This window comes from Vulpes lagopus, chromosome 19 (genome assembly GCF_018345385.1).
Source record: "Vulpes lagopus strain Blue_001 chromosome 19, ASM1834538v1, whole genome shotgun sequence".
Classification (NCBI taxonomy): domain Eukaryota; kingdom Metazoa; phylum Chordata; class Mammalia; order Carnivora; family Canidae; genus Vulpes; species Vulpes lagopus.
The window spans coordinates 52,861,390-52,888,500 of NC_054842.1; the positions used below are offsets into that span (position 1 = coordinate 52,861,390).

A 27,111-nucleotide genomic window follows, 5' to 3' on the forward strand; every position below is an offset into this window, starting at 1 on the left:
ATATATAATACAAATATGTAACTTTATTGGAGTGGATAAGTAAACCCAAAATATTAAAAAAGGGATTTATATTCTGAACCTGAGATTACCTGTGAGGGTCCATGGATTTGTATTTGGAGAAGAATCCTGAATTGTGGTTTGCTTGATCCGGTTATTGTATCGAGTCACCCTCAGTTTGTAGCCAGCTTGTCTATGGTTCTCCCAAGTTTTCATTCCTAAAGTGTAAAGGATTGCTGTGGACGACCACTATTTAAATTATTAAAGAATGAAATATACTTGTTTTAGTAAAATGGATCAACGAAAACATGACTATTTCTTATAGAAGAATATTATTTTGGTATAAGTTTTGCACAGAATTATTCTTATACATCCTGATAAACTCATTGATTAAGTTTTTCTACAATTATCAGTGAAGTCAACACAAATACATTTTTACCCAGGACTACTGAAGGAGTGATGTTGGCAATTTGATATAATTCAGGTTGCTAAAGAACAGCTTCTAATAAAAGTTGGCATGAAACCATATAAATATTTGTTTATAGGTATAATCAAGAAGTCCTTGAAAATATGCTTTTGGCTGTTAGATGATCCCACGGTGTAGATCCCAAGGTTAATGTTCTGAAGAGACTTATGTCAAAATGAACATAACGGCTTTAAAGTTACATTTGGAGATCTTGACATGAGCTTAATTAAATTAGGTGACATATATTAGATCAGGAAAGTTTTAAAATCGTCTACAAATTTTAGTCAGGAAAAGAGATCCAGCCATTTCATTAGCTTCCTGTAGGTCTGGTTTGAAGTCAACCAGTATCACAGACGATGATTTAATGCAGTATTGCTGCTTCCTAACCTTACCTCATTTGGTGATGGGTAGTACTTGAGAATACTCCTCACGGTTTCCATTTGTCTTTTCAGTGCCCCTTCCTGGCTTTTCTCAATTCCATGGCTGTGGAATCAACTCCTAGATATTAGCTTTCAGAAAATGAACAACATAGGTGGAAATTGAAAATAAGTTATTTTCCTATTTGATTAAGTTCAAGTAGATGTATTAAACCAAGAAAGGGCCTATTTTAGATGGTGCTTTAGCATTCTCTGTTCTGTATGTCATTGAAGTGCTATTTAAATATCCTAACAAATTGTATGCTTAAGCTAAGCCATCTATTCCTTAGCTTTGTCACAGAAAGAAGAAGGAACTACTATGTTTGGTATGTTAGTTAGAAATATGAAAAGCTCCAGTTACAAGTTCTTGTTTTCTCATAAATGGTAAAATAATTTGAAATGAGTCCCACAGATCTGCTATTCTAAGATATGGCTTAAGATTATTAATATACTTTTGAATCGGATGATTTAAAGGATATTAGTAGTGAATAATGTTCATTTTCTACATTGCCCAAGGTTAGCAGACCTATTTTATTTTACTAGAGTATTTTCAGATTTAGAGCTGATTTCTATCTCTGATGTCATCAGATCCATGTAACCCTTTTATTCTTCATTTTCTCCATTTGTAAAATAGCAGCCAACAGACCTGCACCTCCATCTGTTTAGTTTATTGAGGCCTACTTAGAAGAGCACCAGATAGTCTGGCCCACTGTGGAGTTACCCTGTGTGAAAGTAAATGGAATTTCAAAAACAATTCACACTCTTCTATAATGACATCATTCCCCTGACTGTCTTTAAAGATCATTTCCTTACTGTATCTTCCCCCGTTTTTCTCCCTGTAGTGGGTACGCAGATGACTTTTCTGCCCTTCACTGTCCTCATGATCTGCATCCTAAATCGTGAGATTTGTATCATTCCTCCAGACATTTGAGGTTTTCTTGTATAAAACTACAGCTTTTTGTTGTTTTTTAATCATTCTTCCTCCCTTACCTTCTTGAAAATGTTGAGTAGGCTATCATTTTTTTATATCTTACTAGTAGCAGCTAATAAACTGTCCCTATAGCTCATGCAGAGACAGTCAATTCAAACTGCCTTTGGTAGTTTTGCCTTCTATGAATACATACACATAAATGGCGATGTTTATGAGTCCTTTACCTATGTATGTATCTCGGTATTTCAGAATGGCCGCAATAGCTCAGTAGGAAGAAATACTTAAAATATAACACTCGGGCTTGGTTTTGTGAGGAGCTAGTAAAGGTTTTTCTCTTTCAGCTTTAGCTTGTTTCTGCGGAGGATTCCGCTCTTTCTCCATCAGTTTCACAGCCCTGGAATTGTAGAAAAGCTCTGGTTTCAAGACCATTGATACCCATTTCTGTCAGGGTGAGTTTTAATTAATTTTATAATGCAAACTGAATATATTGAACAACAGGACAAGAATTTAACTCTTGTCGTAAGTAGCAGAACTTTACCAGTGAAGTGCATCAACATTAAATATACTCAGACTGCTAGTTAAGTTATTGAATAAGTGACAGATGAAAAATCACATGTGCTGTTCCCTTAAGAAAATATGTAAAAGTCTCTTCTTATTATCTTTAATATTTACTTTGTAAATGTAAAGGTTTTCATCTTGTTTCCCAGAAAAGATAACAAGGTCTGATTCTTGACTCCACCACAGTACCTGTCTTATAATAGAATGTTAATTTTGATGTTCCATTAAACTGAGCAGATAGGAAGCATAATGATAAAACTATGCATGAGTTATGCCTAACACTTGTGCCGGAAGGGCAAATGATAAATCTAATAAATACTCCTAAAAATCCAAATTATAAAAATCTTAATAGTCATCATTACTAAATACTAATATTAGCATAAATTATGTAATTGCAAAAGTCTAATAACTTTATAACATTTTAACTTTATGTATACCCTTTTTATTTTACCAAACTACCAAGTTAACCTTCTCTAGACGTTGGCTTGCAGTAAGCATTTTTTGTGTAATTATATTACTTTCCTAATTATTGTCCCAGATGTAGAGTACTATTGGATTTTCTATTATAATTTAGAATATATTGCATGAAATCATTAAATATTCACATTCAAAACTAATACTGCTTATATATTTCATACTAATTTAGCTGCAATCAGATGAGTATTTAATGGAACACAGTTACCTTTTAAAATGAATTGGGAATTTAGTCTACATAGCAAAATATTTATGACCACATTACTAGAGTATGGTGGCATGCCATGTGAAAACAATGAAGTTGTTTATTTCTCCATCGGTCTTCAAGATTTTGTTCTTCAGGTTGTTGGAGCCTTCCCAACTTGCTTGTTTCCTTACATTTTAGAAGACTATTAGTAATTCTTGTCCATTTTACACAGTCAAATGAGAAAGCTGCTTTCTGTGTCTGCTTGCTATACAAGAATGAGAAAACAGTAATACAGAATTTTTTTATATTGTTTTTTCTAATAACTGAATCATTTGGAGATTTTTAGGTATAGACTTTTAGGGAAAAAATAATATTTACATATGGTTTGTCATTTTTATTTAAAAGAAGTTTAGGGAATACTTTGAGAAAGTATTTGGAAATAGGAATTAAAACCTCAGAATATCTTTATTGTGTGGACAAGAGTTATTAATATCTACCGCAAATCATTTAAATATTTTTCATATATATTTGATACCACGATGTCTTGATTGCTTAAATAGCCATTGAATGAAAGTGAACAGGACTTCCATGAATTTTACCTTGAGTTTTGTCTCCTATGAAATAAATTCATATTTATGAATTTTGATTATCAGAAATTAGACAATTATTTTGTAAGACGGAGTATGACACCTTCTGTCTTCCTCACCAGGGAGTCACAGCACAGTTACATGGACTTGTCATAAATGACATCATTTTAATTAAAATTGATCATTGTGTTTTATACTTAGAATTATACTCTGACTAGAGCCTGTTAATGCAGTAAAGTTCTTTGTTGTTTTTGGATATTTCATCTTAGAACTATTAACATTAATAGCAATTGGGAGTAGTTTCCACAATAGCTATAAATTTTATCCTATTTTTTTGTTTTATGTTTAAATCAATTACAGTTGCCTTACTCAACTTTATCGCTACTGATGCATTCACTCTGTTAAGGGTTAGCAGATTTTATGCTGGAATTGAATTTAAAAACAAGTATCTGGCTCCACTTAAAGCTCTGAAAATACAAGTTGTTTTTTGCATTTATTAGATATTTCCCTATTAACAGAATAGAAATGGATAATAGATGCTTAACATATACACTATGACCAGGGAATGTTTTCAGTAGCTATAAATGATAACATGTATCTAGTTCCCCAGACACATTTCTGTAGGTGTCAATGCTCTTTTTCTCCAAGCATCCAAATGCCTGGGGTTGAGTGTAAAACAACCTATGAAGACTGTAGTAACCATACGTGTTGATCTCTTATTTTTCTAACAAGCCATTCATCAGAAATGACTAGAATAGCATCTGGAAAATGATTGCTTTTTAAGGTTTTACGTATTAATACAGTTACAAAATTTTGATAAGCAATTTTAATGTTGAATACAGATGTTTCTTTATTAAATCACTTGATTTAAAATTTACTTTGATTAAATATGCATATAAAGTCAGTAGTTTTTATTTTAAAGATACTTTTCAAAAAATTTAACTTACTGTACATTTTACATAAATCTATTTCTACTGGAATAAAATTAATCTTTTTAAATATTCAGGTGACAGACAAAGAGAAAATTGACCAGCTTCAAGAAGAACTTCTGCATACTCAGGTAATTCTGATGAGTAGAAAGGACCAGAGACTTTATCTTATACTTAAGTTTGATGATGTGGGAATTTTTTTAAGAGGGCAAAATTTGGAGTGGTTTGATGATACAACCTTATTATCGATAGATGTAAAAAAAAAATGCAAAAGTAAATTGAGAAGTAAAGAATACAAAAGGAACTTGATAAGTATGATTAACTCCTTTATGTATAAAAACCTACTTTTGAGTGAATCTTGTGCTTCTAATTTTAAAGAAAAACTGCTATGGAAAAAAAAGTGCAGAAAAGCAACTTTTTCTTATATAGACCTATGCTTGCATTTTTACATCGGTAGGCTAAAGTCATAGAAAGTTGATTTGAGTCCACTATAGTTCGAGTCATCCCTCAGGATCATTTTCCTTTACTTCTCTAAATCCCAGGACCAATCAGTTAATGACTTTTCTAAATGTATTTCTGGCACTAATTTGAAAAGCTCTTCTCCTCTAGTTAATTTACCATTCTTTTAAAGACATGTTTTTCTGGGCAACCTGATGAGTTGGTAAATTCTAGTGCAAAATTGCCTTGTCACCCACTCCATCATTAATTCATATATTATTATCATTATTAGTGTATTATAATGTAATTTAAATATAGTTGTAATATATAACAGTTATGTTAATTTACATAGATAACGATATGCAATGATTAATTTTTTGTTTTTTATGTTAAAACTTTTTAAGGGAATGTCTTTTTGGGAAAAAAATAAAAGCGATCTAGATGAAATTAAATTATATTTCAAGTCACAGGTTTTCCTAATATCTGTGCATTGATTTCCTTGATACGTATGCATTGATCCTCATGTCTGGCTCTACCATAGAATCACTTGTGCTTTGGCCATCACCATGTATGTTTTTAAAGGCTTCCTGGCCAAGCAATTCCAATCTTCAGTTCAGCCAGAGGTTAAGAATCATTGGTCTCAAAGTGTAGTCTCTTGGAGCAGTTGCATCAGTATCCTTTCAAGAACTTGTTAGAAATGCAAATTATTGACCCCTTCTTAAACCTCCTGAATCAGAACCTCTAGAAGTAAAACCCAGCAGTCTTTCTTTTTAAAAGCCCCCAGATGATCCTGATGCATCCTTAAGTTTGAGAACTATTGGTCCTAGGTCTCTGGAGGACAGCTCAGTAACACATCTCTGCAGGATGGCTGCAGATGGTACCTATACCAAAGATGGTTCCTTCACTGGAATGTAGACCCCGTAATTGATTCTGTATTTACAGAGAAATGAGCCAGTGTCCTACCACCCTTGTATATCCATTGATATCAACTCTCTGACTTGTGCAGATTTGTAGTGTCAGCTAGTGGGCATTGACACACTGTGTGAACATTTCCCGACAGTAAGCCGTGGGGCTATCTCTATCAGTGGTGTGCAATAGAAATAGAATGCAAGCCACATGTGTAATTTAAAATTCTTAGATTCCAGAAAGATAAAAAGAAATAGGTAGAACTGATTTTGGTAACATACTGTATTTAACTCTGTAAATCCCAAGTTCATATCATTTAAACATGTAATTAGTATAAAAATGGTAAAGAGGTATTTTAGTTACTCATTTATTTACTGAATGGTAAAAATCACTGAAAATTACGCTGAACAGTACGTCTCAGTTCCGACTAAGCACATTGCAGAGCGCCCTACGGCCCCAGGGGCTAGTGGCTACCATGATACACAGCCAGGATCTAATCATGCAAGAATTTTGTTGTATGTGTTACTACCACATACAAATGGACCAATGCTGTTGAAGATGCTTACGGCAGAGTCTAGCTTCTACCTATCCCATAGTACAGTCCTACTGCAGAATGTGCATTTTTAAAATTTGACTGAAGTTGGACATTCCCTGAGGATAGAGCCCCGACTTCCTGTTACTTACTTTGTTCTTAGAAGATTACAACAACCTAAAAATTTTCCTAATGATGATTTTCCATTTTGAAAGTCATGATATAAGTTGGACATAAACATTTTCCTGGTTGTAGGAAGAAGTAATTCTTATTAGTGTCTGAACACTGTTCATGTTTAGAGAAGAAATGATAGTATACACACTGAGATGACCAAGTAGGAAAGGATCACATTTATTTGAGGAGAAAAATGTGTAGCTAAGCATCTACTTTGACAAAACAAGCTTCTTTAAATCTGTTTTTGTATCAGTATTTTAAAAATTAATGTGTAATTCTCTGGCCATGGAAACTTAACCAAAATTTGGAGAATTTGAGCTCTTGACTCTGACCTATATTCAAAACCCTGTGACCTTGGATATGCAACGAAGGGTCCCTTACCTCAGGTCCCTAATCTAGATCACCTTCGCCTCATGTAAAGACTTAAGGAAGCTAATGAAGGTAAAACACTTAGCATCCAGCCTGTTGTTACATAATACTCAGGTACTTTTAGCTGTTGTTCTTTTATATCGTTTTAATTACTATATAAAATAACATGGGTAATGGAAAGAATTTGAATTTTTGTCAAATGTCCCTATTTTGAAGGCTTAAATTTTTGATATAATAGGAAATACTGTTTCAGAAGAGTGCACTTAAGGACTTGCTTCTTTAAATTCTTATATTTTAGTATTTTTAAATAATTCAATTTCTTCAATGTAAATAGCATTTTCCAAATAAAATGCTGAATTTCAATCGAAAACTGTAATGAATACCCCCATTTGTATGATAGAATTTTCATAATTTATTTTATTCTCTCAACATTTTCAAAGCTTTTTAAATGAAATAATTCATTTTAAATATTCAGGAGATATGACTTCAGGATTTTGGAAGATTTTGATTTAGACTTAATTAACTCTTCTTTTTCTTATATAGTCATGGTATTATTTTGTTACAGTTAAAGTACCAGAGGATCTTGGAGCGATTAGAAAAAGAGAACAAAGAATTACGAAAATTAGTATTGCAGAAAGATGACAAAGGCATCCATCACAGAAAACTTAAGGTATTTTCATTTTACCTTAATTTTGTTAGTTCCAGAACTTTGCCACTTCGCATTGTCCATTTGTCAATACTAGTTTTTAAAGGTTCTGTCCTTTTCTTTCTAATCTGGTATTCTTGGGAGATAGGAAAATCTTTTCCTATATTAAGACACTTCATAAATTACAGTCTCCAGACATTTGTTTCGTGTGAGGCCCATAAAATCTTCATCCTTTTAACAGTTCTCGTGAATTTATTTTTTTAAATACCTAATTGTTTTTAGGCTTCTTTAATTCCTACAGCTGTAAATCAGAATTGTGAGTTGAGGGACGTTTAGATATGACTTAGCATCATAACTTATTTATATTTCCAATGAATGATTAGTCCACCATCTTCAGTTTTAAATGAATTAATATTTTCTTCTGCAAGGTTTCTTAGGCATTTTAAAGCATTTTTGAAAAAGCATATGTTGGTATTTTTATCATCAGCACATTGGTAATTACCATTATCAGTAAGTTAAATCTCATTGCCCACTAAACCAAGCTGTCTGTGCTGAATTAAATTGAAGTAGTATTTTTAACTTTAATCTCATACAAGTAAACAATTTGTGTGTAGTAAACCTACAGTAAATCATTTCAGAAGTATTCTGAAGCCAAAGTCCAAAGAAGTAGTTTAGTTTGACCGACATGTATTAGTTCTGATGCTAAATCATGACTGCCTAAAACAAATAGCATGGCTTTATTCACAAGTGACACATGGCAGTTGAGAAAAGTCATGTCCAAATGTTAATATACTTTGAGAGTTCACCTCAGAAATGGCATTTTCATAAAATGAAATGGTAATGAACATTTCAAGAACTTTGTGTATTTTTTGGTGGAAGGAATAGCAGTTGCTTTCTATGTAATTACTTGTAGGTGTTAAGAGATGAAAGGAAATGTGGGCCCTCGTTTTGTTCCTACCATGCACTGAAACTTGTCTTTATTACATGCTTGATAGTAGCCCTTTTTTCTCCTACTTTTTTGTTTGCTCATTCGTTCACCAGATACTTTTCTGAAGCTTATTATTTGCCAGGTACCAAGTTCTGTCCTGGTTCTAGAGAAAGAAACAATGCAGGATATCTGCCTCTGATGCTCTCACACTTGAGTCTGCCCAACTCTCATAGTACACTTACTCATTCCTACTGATTTAACAGTCTTGTGATTTCTTCTTTACTTTTATCCTTTCTAAAGTTTCTCTCTCTCTCTCTCTCTCTCTCTCTCTCTCTCTCTCTCTGCCACCACCCCCCCATCTCTGATATACATACCAAACTTGATACAGGATGATTTCCTTGCAGTTGGTCACCTGACTCCTTGTTTGGCCTTTGTGGTGTTAATAGTCTCCCTTTGTTTACTATTTATTTATTTATTTTTTTTTTTGTTTACTATTTAATATTAGTTCTTCAATATTAAACAGTAACTTCCCTGTTTTAACATTTAATCGGAAGATTAGGAAAGCCTCAGTTAATTTACTATATTAAAATCAGCGAGACACCTGGGTGGCTAGGGGTCCCAGGATCGAGTCCCACGTTGGGCTCCCTGCATGGAGCCTGCTTTTCCCTCTGCCTGTGTCTCTGCCTCTCTCTCTCCTCTCTGTGTCTCTAATGAATAAATAAATAAAATCTTAAAAAATAAAATCAGCATATCTCTAAATAAAACAAATTGAATAAGAAAAAATGAAATTTTATTCTATACTGTTTTATTATGAAAGTGTATTTATGTAGTTAGAAAAAAACAATACAATCACTATGGAAGAACATTTTGTATTTATCAGCTTTTTTCCCTCTTGACACATTTATTTCTAAAATTTGTTCATTGTTTAATATTAATTTTTAAAATTTCACAGAAATCTTTGATTGACATGTATTCTGAAGTTCTGGATGTTCTATCTGATTATGACGCCAGTTATAATACACAAGATCATCTGCCAAGGGTAAGTGAAAAATTAATACACAGTGAACCTGCTCTTTTTTTTTTTTTTTTTTTTAACCTGCTCTTTAGCAAACGAACACTTTAGGTTTTTAAAACGTTATATAAAAAAATAAATAAATAAAAAGTAAAAAAGAATAAAAAAGTTATATATACATACATACATACCCAGACACAATGTAGACATATATATATGTACACATCACACAGACATAAACAGAGACGTATATTTTTTACTTATATAATATTTATGTGCTCTAGATGATGTCTTAAGCACTAAATGTTGTTTGACTCTTTTGGTCTTTTAGCTTATTTATATTTATGTGATGAAGCAAGGTTATCAAGTATTTGGCATTATGTATTTATAACATCTCTGAAACTGAAAAACCTGAACAGTGGATTAAATTTATCAGCAAGTGAAATTTAACATCATAGAATTGAAAATGTCTTTATACAGAGTAAATTAGCTGTAGAACATGAACGATCTGGTTTTAGAAGTAGTGGTTTAATTAACACAAGTTTTTATTAAAAATTTGGTTATAAATAATGGACCCAATTAATATTTTGCTATTTATATTTTCAATTTGCATAGAGATAACAACCATCTTTGTTTTAATGAATGGGATTTTTAAAATTATTTAACTGTAGATATTTTAAAAGACTGAAAAATCTCAGCAGTATTTCAAATCTATTTAAAGATAAGTTTGTATTTAAAATCTGAATTAAAAAAAAAAAATCTGAATTAAATGTTATTTGTTCTCTGTTAAGGTTGTTGTGGTTGGAGACCAGAGTGCTGGAAAAACTAGTGTGTTGGAAATGATTGCTCAGGCGCGGATATTCCCTCGAGGATCTGGGGAGATGATGACACGCTCTCCGGTTAAGGTAGGACAGCAGCTCATCAGGTTAAAGCTCCTTGGAAGGTAGCTACTACAGTGAAGTTTGTTCATTGTGTTGAAATGAAGAATTGTAACTGAAAAGAACTGATGCATAGTATTGGGAATTACTCCCTGTTGTGGAAATTGGTGGAGGCACAGCCTAGAGGCTAGTGTGACAGGAGCCGAGAGGGTGATAGAAAGAAGATGGGAGAGGAAGGCAGAAGCATGGTGGGCTGGGCTACACAGAGCCATCGTTAGGACTCTAGATTTTATTCGGATTGCGGTCAGTGAAAAGAGTCAGAAAATGAGAATATTGAAAGTGGAGTCAGTAGATACAATTTTCCAGTTTTACTGTAAGAAGACTAGAGTACTGGGGCAGTAGCAGTTGAAATATTTTGGGTCAAGGGACAGATAACATACTGATTGTAGTGATCTAGATTGAGAAGTAAAAATGACGAGGTGAGAGAGGGAACAATTGCAGTAGCAGAGCCTTTGAGGTAAAAGGCTGGGACTCAGCATGCAATAGATAGAAGTTACAACAGTTCATCCATGGTCACAGCAAGAAAGTCTGCGGCTACAGTCTTTCATTCAACAAATACTTTTCGAGTGCTTAATATATTCCAGCACTGTTCTAGACAGTGTGTTAGTTAAGCAAAACAGATTCTTGCCATAATGCAGGGCATGTTCTAGAAGGGGAAGCAGGCAATAAATAATAAGCAAAATAAATTACTAAATTACATAGTATGTTAGAAGTGCTAAGTGTTGTGCCACCAAAAAAAAAAAGTGGAGCCAGGTAAGGGGAAGGTGCCAGGAAGACTGCATTGAAGTGACATTTGATCCAAGAATTGCACAAAGTGAGAGAAGAAGTCATGTGGATATCTAGTCCAAGAGTGTTCCATGCAGAGAAAAAGTTAGTGCAAAGCCTGAGGTGGTTAGGTGGCTATTGTATTCGAGGCCAGTGTGGCTAGAGCAGAGTGAGGAGTAGCAGATGATGAGATGAGACGAATAATGGGATGCAGGGGGAAGTAGATTATTAAGGCCTTGTTGGTCATTGCACAGACTTCAGTTTTTATTTTTAATAAAATAGGGAGCAAGTCCAGGGTTTTGAACAGAGTAATATTACCTTTTTTTTTGAGAGCAAGAGAGCATGCACACACATGCAAGGTGAGGGGTTGGTGCAGAGGAAGAGGGAGAGAATCCCAAGCACACTCCGTGCTGGGTACAGAGCCTGACTTGGGGCTGATCCCAGGGCCCCAAGGTCATGACCTAAGCCAAAATCAAGAGTTGCGTGCTCAACTGAGCTACCCAGGCACCCTGTATGGTACTACTTTTTAAAAAGCTCATTGTGGTTGCTGTGTTGAAAGTAGATGTAAGCAAGATAGGTAGAACCATGGAGACCAGATGGGGAGCTATTGCAGTGTTGAGGTGATGTTTTAGACCAGGGAACTAGCCAGGAAGGTGATAAGAGGTGGTTAGATTATGGATCTATTCTGAAGACAAAATCACTAGGATTTCTTGATGGACTCGATATAGAGAGAGGCAGTTGCTAAGATGACGCCAGTGTTTTTGGCCTGAATAAATCGCAGCATGTAATTGACATGGGGGTGTCAGTTTTTTCTGGGGCTTCAGCACCTTAACCCAGGGCTGCTTGATACCCTGATCTCTCATCTTCCTTCTTCAACCCAGTAACACTGCCTCAAGTTTTAACTTTTTCTCTTACGCTACCCTGTGCCACAAATCTGCAAGCACCCCGAGGGAAAACAACCATGAGAATGTGCCCTAAATTCCTCTGGGGTCTCAGACCAAGGCCAAGCAGCCGTGGTTGCTCTCTGATGCCTTCAAACAGTTGAGTTATGTTGGTTACCCCGCCTGCTTAGCTAGTCTCAGTAGAAGGAATTGTATTTTAAAAGTGAAATAGAATCATTCTAAAGAAGCTTGAAAGTTACGAATGAAAAGTAAAGGAACATGAAGTTTAGAAGTTGTCATGAAAGCCCTGATAGTTGATATATAAGTTGCTAGAGAACTCCTTGTGTGAACGTCACACTCCTTGGGTGAAGGCTGCCTTAGCTCCCCTGTGGTCAGTCTTGTGTGCACCTGGGTTTGCTTCACTGTCCTGTTGGCTCTGTGTGTATTTCTCCCAGGAGGTAGTGAGGTCTAAACCAGGGACAGGGGGTTCTTTGTTTCCCCTCCTGCAACACTTGACGCAGTGAGCCCTCAATAGATAGAAGTTGAATAAAAGGATTGTCCTTTACCTAAATTAACCTTGGGAGTTAAATGCAAGATTTATTTTTGTCTCTGAAGTTTGAGGTTGATGGTTTTGTGCTTAGGCTTAATAGCATTGACTGGGAAAGGAGAAGGGTGGCAGCATTTTATTCTAGGTCATGAGAGATAACGAGTAGCCGGCAGTCTTGTTGGGAAATTATAGCACATGCAACAGATGTATGGACAGTACAGATAAAAAATTCTGTAGTCTCGGCACTGACATGTTGACAGCCTTCCGGTATATTCCTGAAGTGTACTGTGAGGGGATGCAGTGCAGTGGGCCGAAGACCACATACGGCCTATGGGATCAATATGAATTGTAAATGCATTACTGCATCTCGATTTTCCGTTGATTTCAGGTGACCCTGAGTGAAGGTCCTCACCATGTGGCCTTGTTTAAAGATAGTTCTCGGGAGTTCGATCTTACCAAAGAGGAGGATGTAAGTAGAATTTACACGAGGTTCATGTGTGTAACTCTGTAACTCGTGTAAGCTTATGAAAGACAACTAACTGGAATATTTGTTAGCTGAAGATTTTCATAGGATTTTGTTGTTTTCCATTAATAGCTTGCAGCATTAAGACATGAAATAGAACTCCGAATGAGGAAAAATGTGAAAGAAGGCTGTACTGTTAGTCCTGAGGTAAGTGTTATAATTCATTTTAACAATGTTCTATGGAAATCCAAAGTTTATGATTTGATATAAATCATGATATTGGCATTCATGTTTAGATTGCAGCTATTCTAAAATACATAGTTTTTTTTTAATATTTCAAATAATGTATCATTTTATGGGTAGTTATCTAGAATAATTAACTAAAAGGATCAGAAAAAGAATAACTTCTTTCTGAATGGGTGAGGTACAGAATTTTCAGAATATATATCATCAATAAATTCCTAACAAACTGCCCCCGACAATTAGTTTTGTTTTGTTTTGTTCCCTGAGTAGACCATATCCTTAAATGTAAAAGGTCCTGGACTGCAGAGAATGGTGCTTGTTGACTTACCAGGAGTGATTAATGTAAGTGTATATAAAACATATATTTTGTCTTGTTCCTATTGTGAAAAATATGTATAATGACATTTAAAACCTTTTTCTTCAAGACTGTGACATCAGGCATGGCTCCTGACACAAAGGAAACTATTTTCAGTATCAGCAAAGCTTATATGCAGAATCCTAACGCCATCATACTATGTATTCAAGGTAAATCTTATCAAAAGGTTTTAACTGCACTGATATGCTTCCTTCGTTAGCAGTCTCAGCTTTGCTCTAAATGTGCGTGTTACACAAACATACAAGACAAATGTGTCTTGCCCTCCCTTAAGTCATTCATTTTATTAGTAAATAGAATTGAAGTTGGGAATATTGTGATAAATTTCATGTAGGCATCAAAGATCTTTATTGACTAGAATTTCTTCTCATAACTACAATAAATGAATTAGAAATATTTTCTTAACTATAATGTAGATACAAGGGTGTAGCATATAGAAATTTTAAGATCTACTTTGTAGTTGTTACAGTGTCGTTTTTCAAATTTTTTTCAGATGGATCCGTGGATGCTGAACGCAGCATTGTTACAGACTTGGTCAGTCAAATGGATCCTCATGGAAGGAGGACGATATTTGTTTTGACCAAAGTTGACCTGGCGGAAAAGAACGTGGCTAGCCCAAGCAGGGTGAGGGAAGTTCTGTACTGTCACGGAACAGTCTCTAGAGTACAAGCTTCAGCTATGACAGGGACTCGTTATACAAACAAAAACAAGCAAACAAAAACTTCTGTGGATTACTTTAGTGGGATTTTTCTTATGAAAAACAAAGTATTAGAAAGTCATAGTAAAAAAAAAAAAAAAAAAAGAAAGTCATAGTAAATTCTTAAGCGCAAATTTGAGATATAAATAAAATCCCATAATTTCGGTTTGTTTGCTTCAGAAATTCTTAGAACACTATATTAATGTTGCTTACTCTGATTTAAATCTTGTATGCTGACAGTCATTAACCACAAATTAGTAACAATTGTGGTGTTTCTTTTCTAATTTGATTTTAGTTGATGTTCATAAATTAGCGTAGAGCTAGTGACACTATAGATTCCTTTTGGACATTGTGTCCTCCCCCCGCTCCCGCCCCAAAATAAACATTATCTTTCCTAACTGATCAAAGACTATGAAGCAGATTTTTCTAATATGGAAGGCACTGGATTGGGGTCAGGCCTCAGCATTCTTATCCATGCTCCACTACCAACTGTCTCTGTGTCCTTGGGCAAATCTTGTTACTTCTCTGCATCTAGTTAGTGCATAATCCATCCTATTAATCTAGTTGATCTCTTGGGTCATTTTCTTTCTGAAATTCTGCAACTTTATACGCGGGGTTCAGTGTCCCTCCTGTCCTTCTCCTGTATCAACAAAAGAGTTTTATTTCAAGATAACATTGTAAGTGATATTAGGATGCGGGTCCTGACTGAGGACACGTTCTTTACTGAGTTGTAAAGGCAGAAGGTAGCGGTTGAGAGTAGAGAATCTAGTCAGAGTGCTTGGTTTCTAATGCTGGCTCTCCTGTTTGCTAGCTGTGTAATGTTGGGTACATTTTTAAACCTCTTTAGTGCTTTCAGTTCCTCATCTATTGGAAATGAAGATATTAATGGTACTATCTCATAGGTTGCAAAATGAGTAAAATATTTGTCGTAAAGTGGTTAAAATAATGCTTGGCATGGCCTTATATACATGGTGGCTGTCCTCTGCTATTGTATCTTGATTCCCCCATAGAGCAACTTCGGATACAAGTATGCATCCCTTGTGCTACTGCGCAGAGTTTCTCTCCTTCCAACTTTCTGCGAGTGTGCCTCTTGTGCCGGGTTCCCAAGATAGACCACCCCAAAGCTCACTGATTCTATAGAAGGACTCCTAGGACTCCGCACAGTCATCCTTAAACCTAAGATCTGTTAACAGTGATTGGATACAAGGCCAAATCACAAAAGACAAAAGTGTAAGGATGGTATCTGGCAGAAACCAGGCTCAGGTTTCCGGAACCCTCTCCCAGTAGAGTCCTGCAGGAAGTGCTTATCCCTCCAGCAACAAGTTTCTCATGAGAGACTCTGCTCCTAAGGTTTTGACTGGGGGCTGTGCATGTAGGCACCCTCAGATTCCAGACACCCAAAGGAAAGCAGATGTTCAGCAGAAACCACACTACTTACACAATGAACCACTGTTATATGGGGAAAGTTTTGTATCAATGTGGTAATTGTTTACCACTGAGGTCCTTAGATGCCAGCCAAGGACGAGCAGGCCTTTCCAGGACAGCAGTCTCAGACCTGCTATGTTAACTCTTCTCTGCACAGCCTCCATGACTTTTGCTTTGCCATATTTTGAGGGGGGAGGCCTGCTGTGGTGGGTAGTGGTCCTGGTATGGAGGCGGGGGGAAACGAGGTAGGAGCAAATTCTGTGCCTCCTTCCCATGTCTCTTCATTTCTTTCATTCCTTTCCCCTCTTCTCTAGGATAGTTTGTTTGTATTTCTTTTAAAATGCAGTTGAAGTTTATATCAGTCCTTTTTTATGCCAAAGAGTCAGCATTAGCTCAGGAGTGTAACTTGTTTTAGAGGAGGGGATTCTTATCTCAGTGTTAATGTGAACGGGCTCCTGGGAGCAGGAGCACTCAAATTGTGTGAATGATAGATCTCTGTGCAAATACACATTTTTCTGGGGACAGAGTCTTTAGTTTTTATTATATTTATAAAAGGGTTTTTGACCCTAAAAGAGATGAGAGCCAGTGGACCCGAATATTTTTAAAAAGGGAGTAAGATAGGACAGTCCAACTTGGATAGAATATATCTATTTGAAGAAGAGCATGGGGAAATAATCATCGCTGCTGCCATTTATCGAGTGCCCCTGCGTCCCTGGCACTGTGGGATGTATCATAGTGCCTCTGAGAATCTTCTCAACAGTCATTTTGAAAAAAGTAAGTAGCTCCTTAAGGCCTTATAGCTAGTAAGTGGTGGAGCTAAAATTAAACTAAGCCTGACCCCAAAGCACTACACATCATTCCAAGTTTTAATAATGCATTTATGTCTTAATAATGTATCTTTTAGTGTAGTGAAGTTAAATATTTTTCCCTCAAATAGCAGTTGAAAAACATTTTGATACTTCTGTACAGATTTATATATTTGACTGAACATATATATATATTTACAGCATTATTAAGTTTGCTTTCTGAATAGTATGTTATGCTTTAAAAACCTTATATAAACGTACATCTCAAATTTTTTTTCCCACTTTTAAAAATAGATTCAGCAGATAATTGAAGGAAAACTCTTCCCAATGAAAGCTCTAGGTTATTTTGCTGTTGTAACAGGAAAAGGTATGCAAAGATGGATTATTATAATTTAAGTTTTTGTTGTCTTCAGATAAGATTAGTTTTCTTAGACCTCCATCATCTTTTCCTAGGAAACAGCTCAGAAAGCATTGAAGCTATAAGAGAATATGAAGAAGAATTTTTTCAGAATTCAAAACTCTTAAAGTAGGTATATGGTTTAAATATTTAAAGATTTTGTAGTGCGGGAGTAGCTTACACTGTTATTATTTAAAAGTTTATTTTATAGCTGTTAGTTTAACATTGAGTTTCCAGAGTTTTTTCCCAAATAGTGATCTGTATCTAATAGCCAAGTCTTCAACTAGTCAGAATTAGGGACAGCTTATCCTATGATACGGTACATGCTGGTATAATAAACTGCCTCTGAAAGACAACACGGACACCTCTTTAGTTGTTTTACTTATAAATAAGTATTTATAGTATTTATAGTATGCCCTAAGTGCTGATATTTAAAAATCAGCACTTAGGGCAGCCCGGGTGGCTCAGCGGTTTAGCGCCGCCTTCAGCCCAGGGTGTGATCGTGGAGACCCGGGATCGAGTCTCACATCAGGCTCCCTGCATGGGGCCTGCTTCTCCCTCTACCTGTGTCTCTGCCTCTCTCTCTCTCTCTCTCTCTCTGTGTCTCTCATGAATAAATAAATTTAAAAAAAAATCTTTAAAAAATAAAAATCAGCACTTAAAAAAAAAAATCAGCACTTATATTTTTACTTATTTATCTTTTAAAGGAACCAATCCTTCTGGTGTTTTATGTTTATTATTATTATTATTATTTTTAAAATATTTTTATTTATTCATGAGAGACAGAGAGAGAGAGGCAGAGACACAGGCAGAGGGAGAAGCAGGCTCCATGCAGGGAGCCCGACGTGGGACTCGATCCCGGGACCCCGGGGTCACGCCCTGAGTTGAAGGCAGGCGCTAAACCGCTGAGCCACCTGGGCTGCCCTATTATTATTTTTAAGTAAACTCTACCTCTGACGTGGGTCTCAAAACTCAGAACAAGAGGCGCATGCCCTACCACAGCGCCTGGGTGGTTCAGTCGATTAAGCATCTGGCTCCTGATTTTGGCTCAGGTCATGATCTCAGAGTCATGAGATCCCAGTCCCATGTTGGGCTCTGCACTTAGCAGGGAATCCCCTTGAGATTCTCTCTCTCTCTCTCCCTCTCCCTGTGTCCCAGCCACCACTCACACCCTTCCTCCCTTCCTCTCTCTCAAATAAGTTAAAAAAAAAATCTTTCTTTACTTTTTAAGATTTTATTTATTTACTTATTTGATAGAGAGCAAGTGAGAAGGGGGAGGAGCAGACTCTGCACTGAGTGCAGAGCCCTACATGGGGCTCGATCTCATGACCCCAAGATCATGACATGAGCTGAAACCAAGAGTCAGATGGTTGACAAACTGAGCCACCTAGGTACTCCTAAATAAATAAAATCTTCTAAAAAAAAGGACTTGCATGTTCTACCAACTGAGCCAGCCAGGTACCCCCAACAGTTGGATTTTGCATAAATGTATTCCGTTCTCTTTCAGTATTGGAGAAGGTTGAAGTCAGGGGTGGGGATGTCAGAGGGGTGCCCTACATAGATATTGATAGAAATTGATGAAAATGAGATCCTGACAAAAAAAGCAAGAAAGAAGAACTAAAGGACAACTGAATTATATTAAAACCTTATATATGGAATCTCTTAAAATGGCAAAGTGTGTTTGTGTCTGTATTGGTATAGTAAATCAAGATAGTTCTTGCAGACATGGTCTTGAGTGTTATCTGTAGGGACCGGAGCCAGCAAGTGTATGGCATCTAGCTGTCCAGCATGAATAGGCACTAGCCTCGGGTTACTTAAATTTGAATTAGTTAACTTTAAAGAAAGGAAAACTTCTGTTCCTCAGTCACACTGGCCATACCTCCCAAGGGCTCAATTACCCCATGGGGCCAGTAGCTACCATTTTGGATAGCTCAGTTAGAGGACGTTTTCTGCATCACAGAACATTCAGCAGTGCTGGTGTAAGATGTGAGGGTGGCTGTTCTCATCATATTATAACAAGCACATTTTCAAACATGATAGTAATGTCCTTTTTGCCATTTTTATGTACTGTAGCTCTTGTTATTTTTTATTAGGACAAGCATGCTAAAGGCACACCAAGTGACCACAAGAAATTTAAGCCTTGCTGTTTCAGACTGCTTTTGGAAAATGGTACGAGAGTCAGTTGAGCAACAGGCTGATAGTTTCAAAGGTAAGTTGGCTTTTGAAAATGAACTAACAACTTCAGACATTTTATTAGATGGCAGTCTTGGGTATCCAGCAGATTCTTTATTCCCTGAGTAGTTGCGTATTAGTTCATTTTCTTTCTTTTTTTTTTTTTTTTTTTTTTTTTTAATTTTTTATTTTTATTTATTTATTTATGATAGTCACAGAGAGAGAGAGAGAGAGGCAGAGACACAGGCGGAGGGAGAAGCAGGCTCCATGCACCGGGAGCCTGATGTGGGATTCGATCCCGGGTCTCCAGGATCGCGCCCTGGGCCAAAGGCAGGCGCCAAACCGCTGCGCCACCCAGGGATCCCCTATTAGTTCATTTTCTATTAGGTAGTATGTGGAAAGTGGAAAAAATACAAATTTTCACTTGTTAAGAACACTTTTTCCTTCAGGGGAAACATCACAAGGAGCACTTTGCAGAGTTGAAACCGAGTAGAAGGTTGGCAGTACTGTTGGGGAGAAAGCTTAGTGAACTACAGAGGACTCAGATTCCCCGTTTTTAGGGGTGCGAGAGGAATGGCCTTGGGAGGCAGAGCGGCCTGTGCTTCAGCTGTGTTGTACTAGTTCCTGAGTCCCACACTTTCCTGCTCTGTGGCTTTGTTGCTGCAGTTTCATTTGATGAGAGTATCCTTTCCCTCCCCTTTCCCACTTGGCAAGGACCCCCACAGGGTCCTTCCGCAACCCTATGAGTATTGCTGTGTTCCCATTCCGCAGAAGAGAAACTGGGGCAACAGTAACTTACCCAAGTGGTGCCCCCAGCATCCTACACAATAGGCAATAGACCCAGGATTTGAATCGTGGCGATGTGATTCCAGAGTCTGTGCCGTTAGCGGCTATCCTAAGCTGTGTCAGCTCTGTTTTGTGGATTGAAGATGGAGAAAATAAAGTCCAGGAGATTGGTCTGGAAAACTGTCTCGGTGAGACTCTGAGTTGTGGAGAGCCAGAACACTCAGGAACCATAGGTGTACACTCAGCAGTTCAGTTAGTACAGACATGTGTGAGATCAGCTTTAACTACTGCAGCTGGAAAGAAAGTCCTGAAACTGGAACATCTTTCCTTCTTCCTCAGCAACACGTTTTAACCTTGAAACTGAGTGGAAGAATAACTATCCTCGCCTGCGAGAACTCGACCGGGTAATACAGATGTCTTATTTAATATCGTGTTCTAACAGAATTTGTGTTGATGAGCAAAACCTGGTCAGCCAAACTGCTTTGGTTTTGACCTTAAGATTACTAATTTAGAGCTGCCAGGATGCAGCTCTCTGTTTAACTGCAGGAGTGCAGTTACCTCTTCTATAGTAGTTTAGATTATTTAGTACATAATATTAAAAAGTAATTAAAGATCATAAGATTCTAAAGCAAGTGTAAAATGTTTTCTGAAAAAGTGAGGAACATTTCTTTAAAAGGTCTTATAGAATTAATATGTGAAGTAAACTTGTTAAAAATTACATACCAATGTTTTTACCTTTTCAACATTTACTGTGGAGAAATATATTCTAATTTAGTGGGACTTCAGTCTTGGTTTCCCTTGATATTAAAATGCCATCCATTGTAAAGGAGCATCAATTTACTGATGCTAATAGACTAATAGGCGTTGATATTTTCATATAACATTTGTTACGTGAAAAACTTCCCTGACGAAATAAATGTTACGTGAAAAACTGCACTCAGAATTAAATGAATAAGGTAGACACCCATGTCCATGTCTTTGTCCTTACATGGCCACTGGTATTTGTAAAAAAGAGGGTAGGAGGGAACATTATTTGCTAGTCATGCGTGTTCAGATGTAAGCTCAGCCTACCAGCCTGTCAGAGGTCTCTGAAACTCATGGCAGGGCAGATTGACAATCTTATGAAAATCTTACTTACTTATATCTGTATTACCTAGAACGAACTATTTGAAAAAGCTAAAAATGAAATCCTCGATGAAGTTATCAGTCTGAGCCAGGTTACACCAAAACATTGGTGAGTATTTGACCTTTTCTCAAAGACTTTACTATATGGATTATAATGAAATACTAAAATTTAGATTCATAAAGCAGTGATTTATTATAGCCTTGGCTTATCTCCCCAAACAGTAAATAGGCAATAGCATAAAAGTATGTCTTTTTGGAAAATCTAACCACTATTGTAGTCTAATTATTTAAGTGCAATAAATTATGTATCTATTAAGTATCTTTCAGAAGAGGTATTCTGAAAAATTACTTTCTCCATGGTCCTTTTTTTTTTTTTTTTTTAAGAGATTTTATTTATTTATTTATGAGAGACAGACAGAGAGAGAGGCAGAGATACAGGCAGAGGGAGAAGCAGGCTCCATGCAGGGAGCCGGACGCCCGACATGGGACTTGATCCCTGGTCTCCACGATCAGGCCCTGGGCTGAAGGCGGCACTAAACTGCTGAGCCACCCAAGCTGCCCAGAGTGGCCAGTCCTTTTTTTTTTTTAAATTGGAGTTCAACTTGCATAACATATAGCATAACACCCAGTGCTCATCCCATCAAGTTCTCCCCTCAGTGCCCATCACCCAGCCACCCCCACCCCCACCCACCTCCCCTTCCACCACCCCTAGTTCGTTTCCCAGAGGTAGGAGTCTCTAATGTTCTGTCTCTTTCTATGATATTTCCCACTCATTTTCTCTTCTTTCCTCTTTATTCCCTTTCACTATTTTTTATATCCCCCAAATGAATGAGACCATATAATGTTTGTCCTTCTCTGATTGACTCATTTCACTCAGCATCATACCCTCCAGTTACATCCACGTTGAAGCAAATGGTGGGTATTCATCATTTCTAATGGCTGAGGAATATTCCACTCTATACATAAACCACATCTTCTTTATCCATCATCTGTTGATGGACACCAAGGCTCCTTCCACAGTTTGGCTGTTGTGGACATTGCTGCTGTGAACATCGGGGTGCAGGTGTCCCGGCGTTTCCCTGCATCTGTATCTTTGGGGTAAATCCCCAGCAGTGAATTGCTGGATCGTAGGGCAGGTCTATTTTTAACTCTTTGAGGAACCTCCACACAGTTTTCCAGAGTGGCTGCACCAGTTCACATTCAGAGTGGCCAGTCCTTAAGTTTGAATTCAGTATTAGTAGTTTCCCCACCTCCATGTCCTGGATGATGACCCCTTTTCTCTCTTCAAAGATTCAAAATTTGCCTATTTTTAATCTCCTCTCCTTATTTTAAAAAGGGTTCTGATCGTATCTCTACTTGTTGATTGATTAATCAGATATATACAACCCAGCTTATCTTTGTTATTATTTGTATTTTAAGCCAGTTCTGTGGCTTTCTGTAAGCCAATTAGCTTTTGAAAGTGCAGGAAATAGTGTGTATACACACACACACACCCCTGTTGGCATGCAGACACACACACAGTGAATACTACTTGTCATAGTAGGTTGTATGAGGATAATGTACATGAAAAGTGATTTGTAAACTGTTATAACTAATTATGCTGCTTATGGGAGAAAAATATGGTGCCTCTGTAAATTCCTGGTATCGTCAAATGAAATGGTTAGTTTTGTTTGGGCAGAGCAGTCTGAAATCAAAGTATACCTGAACTAAGGTGAGCAATGAAGATAGACGTCATTTATTTAACATGCAGGTGTCTGAAGGAAATTGTGAAGGGACGAGAAGCCTGTATTTCCAGGTTGTCTATTGAGAAGGCAAGGGAGGGAAGTAGGACGTCTGGCTGTGAGAGAATTATTCTGTGACCTGCTGGATCAGATGATTCTGTATATTTTCATCAGCTTTCTTTCTTTGTGTTTTTTTTTTTCCAGACTCTATCGCGTAACACACAGATCAAAACAGCAGATCCTAATTGTAACAGTTCATGCCACACTGAATTGAACTGCATTGTACCCATAGTCATTATTGTCTGACGTATTTTTTTGTTGCATATGCCTTATGTGATATTTTAGGATGCATGACTAAGATGTTAATTATTTAATTGCCAGGACTATTTGATCTACATTTGGTGATCTGGAAGCAGTGTTACAAGTACTTTATGTCCTTTTTGTGATAGTTTATTATTTACTTACAGACCTTCTACTCTACTGTAACTATATTCTTAAAAGGTTGTTGGGGGTTTATATTTTTCATGATGCATTATAGACAGAAATTGGCTCTCAGCGTCTTCATACAACATACCTGATCATCAGAAACTGATTACTGACATCAAGCAGGAGATGTTGATACACCGTTAACATTATGGGACCATTATTATAGATTTATCTATTTTTCATGTCATTTAGTAGTAGTCCACTTTAAAAAAATGGTATGATGGTACGCATATGACTTTTGGTTAAAAGTATTAAGTTTATTTTGTTGAAAGAATGAAAGGAAAATGGGTAGGCACAGTTGAGTCCCCTAACTCAGAGTTGTGGAATTAAAAAGGTTTCTGATACCAGAATTGTAGATTTAAAGGATAAAAAGTGCTAGGTAAAGGCAGTGACCTGGGGAGGTGACCCAGGTAGCTGAAGGCTGTTACCTCTGGCTTTAGCATACGCAGCAAGAGGCAGGAGATTAAACAGTAGATACAAACAAGATAGAGATTATCAAGGGCCATTCAAGCCGTGTTCAGAAGCTTGGGATTTATCCCATGAGCACTGAGCACTGAATAACTTTAGGGCAGATTTTCATTTTAGAAAGATCCGTAGTAGGGAAAGTGGTAGGCTGTGAAGAAGGGGGCAGTGAGCAAAGAGGCTGTTGGAGTTATGTAGATGAGAGGTGATGGCGGCTTGTACTTGAAGAGTGGTTGGGAGTCGCTTCTTGAAGAAGAGACAATTTTGGAATATCTGAGAAGTTACCTAGAAGACAGAATTGAGAGGGTTTAGTGATTGGATGTATAGGTATAGAAAAGTCAGTTAAACAGTGAGTACATTTTTATCCGGTAATTACATTGCTGTGAATTTATAGGAATGAAGATATATTTGACAAAGATGAGCACATAAGAATCTTTACCGTTGTTTTCTGTATAAGTATAAAAAAAATCTAAAATTTATGTTTTCTATTTGGAATTAACATACTTGATTTATTCACAGAGTGGATTACTGTGGTGCCATTCACAAATATAGGACGTTGACATGGAAAACTGTAAAGCAGTCTGTGATACCCATTTATGTAAACACAAATACTTATGCAAGCATTAAATGTTTTTAGTGACAAATCAAGCTGTGAATAATGATTGTACTACTGAAAGGAATTATGGAGGACTTCTTAACTTTTTCTGTATTGTAAAGACTAAGTCATCTGCTTTAAAACAAATTTCCATTTTGAAAAGTGTTTTCATTTAAATGGAGCAAATGGAGGTAAAGTTCCTGGAGATAATAAGGGGGATGAGTAGAACTGTAATGTTAATTGTAATTTGTGTATTTGTGGAATCTTCCCTGGATGATGGTAGAATTTAGAATAGAGACGTCTACAGTCACATGACATATACTAGAAAACGTAAGTAAGAGTGCAAGTCAGGGTGGCCGACGGCGTAAGCACGTGTTCTGGCCTCACGGCTCCGGAGTTTTTGCGGGGCAGTTGAGGACTCCGGGTCCAGCCCGGAAGAGTGTAGGTGAGGAGCACATGGCTTCCACTTCCCAACTTTGAGCACCTCTGGTCAGAATGTGAGGACAACCACCCCCTGGAAGGGAGAGCCAGGAAAGGTTTGAGGATGTGAGAATGTAAAGTGGTTGGCCTGTTACGGAGCCGAGTACTGGGGGCATAATGAACGTGATTGTGATGAAGGGGAGCAGGGAGCGTGGACAGGACAGCAGCTGGGCGGTGGAAGGGCAGGCGCGGGAAGCTGGGTGAGGATGGGTGACAGCAGCTACCTGGGGTGGACTGGACCTCAGGCTTGTCAGGACTCGGTGGTCTGGGATTTTGTTATTACCTCCTTGAAGAGGTGTCTGGGATGTCGATTCCTGGCCCACAGGCTCCAAGGAAGAGACAACAGACAGAGTCTGTTCTGAGGTGGGAGCCGCAACAAGCCCTGGTGGTCAGAGGCTGGATCCTGGCCCTTTGTCCATCTTCAGAAATCTTGGATTTGTAAAATTATATCTGAATAGGAGGCCCTGAGCAGCTTCTTTCCTTCCAGCTTGCTCCTAAAATTCTCCCCCGTCCTTATCTGTCATGAACACTGTGACTAAATGAACTTTGTCCTTCTGGTGCCCCAGGGCGTACCCTTTCCTTCCGCTCTTTGGTGTTCTGGGTGTCACTGAAAAAGACCCAAAAGTTAGCAAGGGGAAGCCACAACCAAGCCCATTGACTCGATAGACTTGATTTTACACAAGATGTTGAGTGAATATATTAGGAGCTTTGGATAGGAGGAAGTGTTGACACTCCTCAACCAAGAAAACCTTTGGCCAGCAGGGATGTTTCTGCTGTCCTGAGCTTAGTGGCTGTGCCCTAGGGGTTGGGGCTACTCTTAAGACTGACTACTTTTGGTAAGCAGAATGTTTTTGTATGTTGTAGTATTATTTTACAGTAGAAATTAGTTTGGGAGAAGCCAAATAAATATTTTCTTAAGAGTTCAGTTTTTTTTTCTTGATTGAAATAGTTGTCTTTTTCTTGCTTAGAGATCTGTATTCTTGTAAGGTGCCTTTACGGCAGGATTCTCAACTTCATTATCCATCTTTTATATTGTTAACCTTTATTTGTCATGGTGTGTTAGACCGTTTTACTTAGCAATATTTCATAGCATCTCTGTGCTCTCTGTTGTGATCTGATAAATTGTTAAAAATCATACCAAGAAGTTCTCAGACTTGGACTCCACAGTCAATACATAGAAAGTATGTATTAATATTAAGCAAATAAGCACACGAGAAGACGCTTAAGAGTATGGGTCATTAGGGAAATGCAAATGAAAGCCACAATGAGACACCACCATCAGCCCGGCAGAATGATTAACCGTATCAAGTGTTGGCAAGACGTGGGGCATCTAGAGCCCTCATCCTGTGCCCGAATGTAGAATAGTTCAGCCAGTTTGAGAAACAGTTTGGCTGTATCATAAAAAGTTATATATATATAAAAAAAAAGTTATATCTATAATTGCAATATGATGTAGGTATTCCAATTCTAGACATTTCACCCAAGAGGAGCAGCAGTGTGTGTCCATACAGACTCACACGTGAATGCTCATAGCTGCTTTGTCTGGAATAGCCGATAATGGGAAGCCACCCAGATGTCCACTAGCAGCTAAATAGATAAGCACATTCAAGTAGTGGAGTACTGCTCGGCAATAAAAAGAAGTGAAATGCTGATACACTCAACAGTACACTCAATCTCAGTGAAAGAAGGCAGACAAAATAAGAGTATGCTGTTTGGTTGCATTTATTTACAGTTCTAGAAAATATAAGCTGATCTCTAGTAACAGAAAGCAGATCCAGTGGCTAGAACTTTTGGCCGTTATCTTGATTGTGGTTATGCACCAGTGTGCTCATATGTCAGAACTTTAAATACGTGCAAATTGTCGGAGTGAATGATACTTCGATAAAGCAGTTTTTAAAGCCAATATTATATTTAAATTTCGTGTTCTTGAAACTTTTTTTTTTTTTTTTAATTTCAGGGAGGAAATCCTTCAGCAGTCCTTGTGGGAAAGAGTATCAACTCATGTGATTGAAAACATATATCTTCCAGCTGCACAGACCATGAATTCAGGGACTTTCAATACAACAGTGGATATCAAGCTTAAACAGTGGACTGATAAACAGCTTCCTAATAAAGCAGTAGAGGTTAGGATATAATTTAATTAAATGGGTAAGAAGCATTATCTGAAGGGAGTAGGAGCTGTGAATTTTAGGTTTTATC

At 37.2% G+C, this 27,111-nt stretch overlaps 1 protein-coding gene across 4 annotated transcripts in view; it reads left to right on the top strand.

The window, feature by feature from the left end:
* Positions 1–27,111, top strand: part of OPA1 (OPA1 mitochondrial dynamin like GTPase) — an 86,963-nt gene that overhangs the window by 21,137 nt on the left and 38,715 nt on the right. For all 4 annotated transcript variants that reach the window (XM_041734367.1, XM_041734369.1, XM_041734368.1 and 1 more), the window contains 15 exons: positions 4,623–4,676; positions 7,530–7,634; positions 9,491–9,577; positions 10,342–10,455; positions 13,070–13,150; positions 13,277–13,351; positions 13,658–13,729; positions 13,813–13,912; positions 14,254–14,384; positions 16,983–17,055; positions 17,142–17,214; positions 19,179–19,294; positions 20,383–20,447; positions 21,201–21,277; positions 26,870–27,035. In XM_041734367.1, the coding sequence (XP_041590301.1) occupies positions 4,623–4,676; positions 7,530–7,634; positions 9,491–9,577; positions 10,342–10,455; positions 13,070–13,150; positions 13,277–13,351; positions 13,658–13,729; positions 13,813–13,912; positions 14,254–14,384; positions 16,983–17,055; positions 17,142–17,214; positions 19,179–19,294; positions 20,383–20,447; positions 21,201–21,277; positions 26,870–27,035 (1,389 nt within the window). The remainder of the gene's footprint in view (positions 1–4,622; positions 4,677–7,529; positions 7,635–9,490; positions 9,578–10,341; positions 10,456–13,069; positions 13,151–13,276; positions 13,352–13,657; positions 13,730–13,812; positions 13,913–14,253; positions 14,385–16,982; positions 17,056–17,141; positions 17,215–19,178; positions 19,295–20,382; positions 20,448–21,200; positions 21,278–26,869; positions 27,036–27,111) is intronic.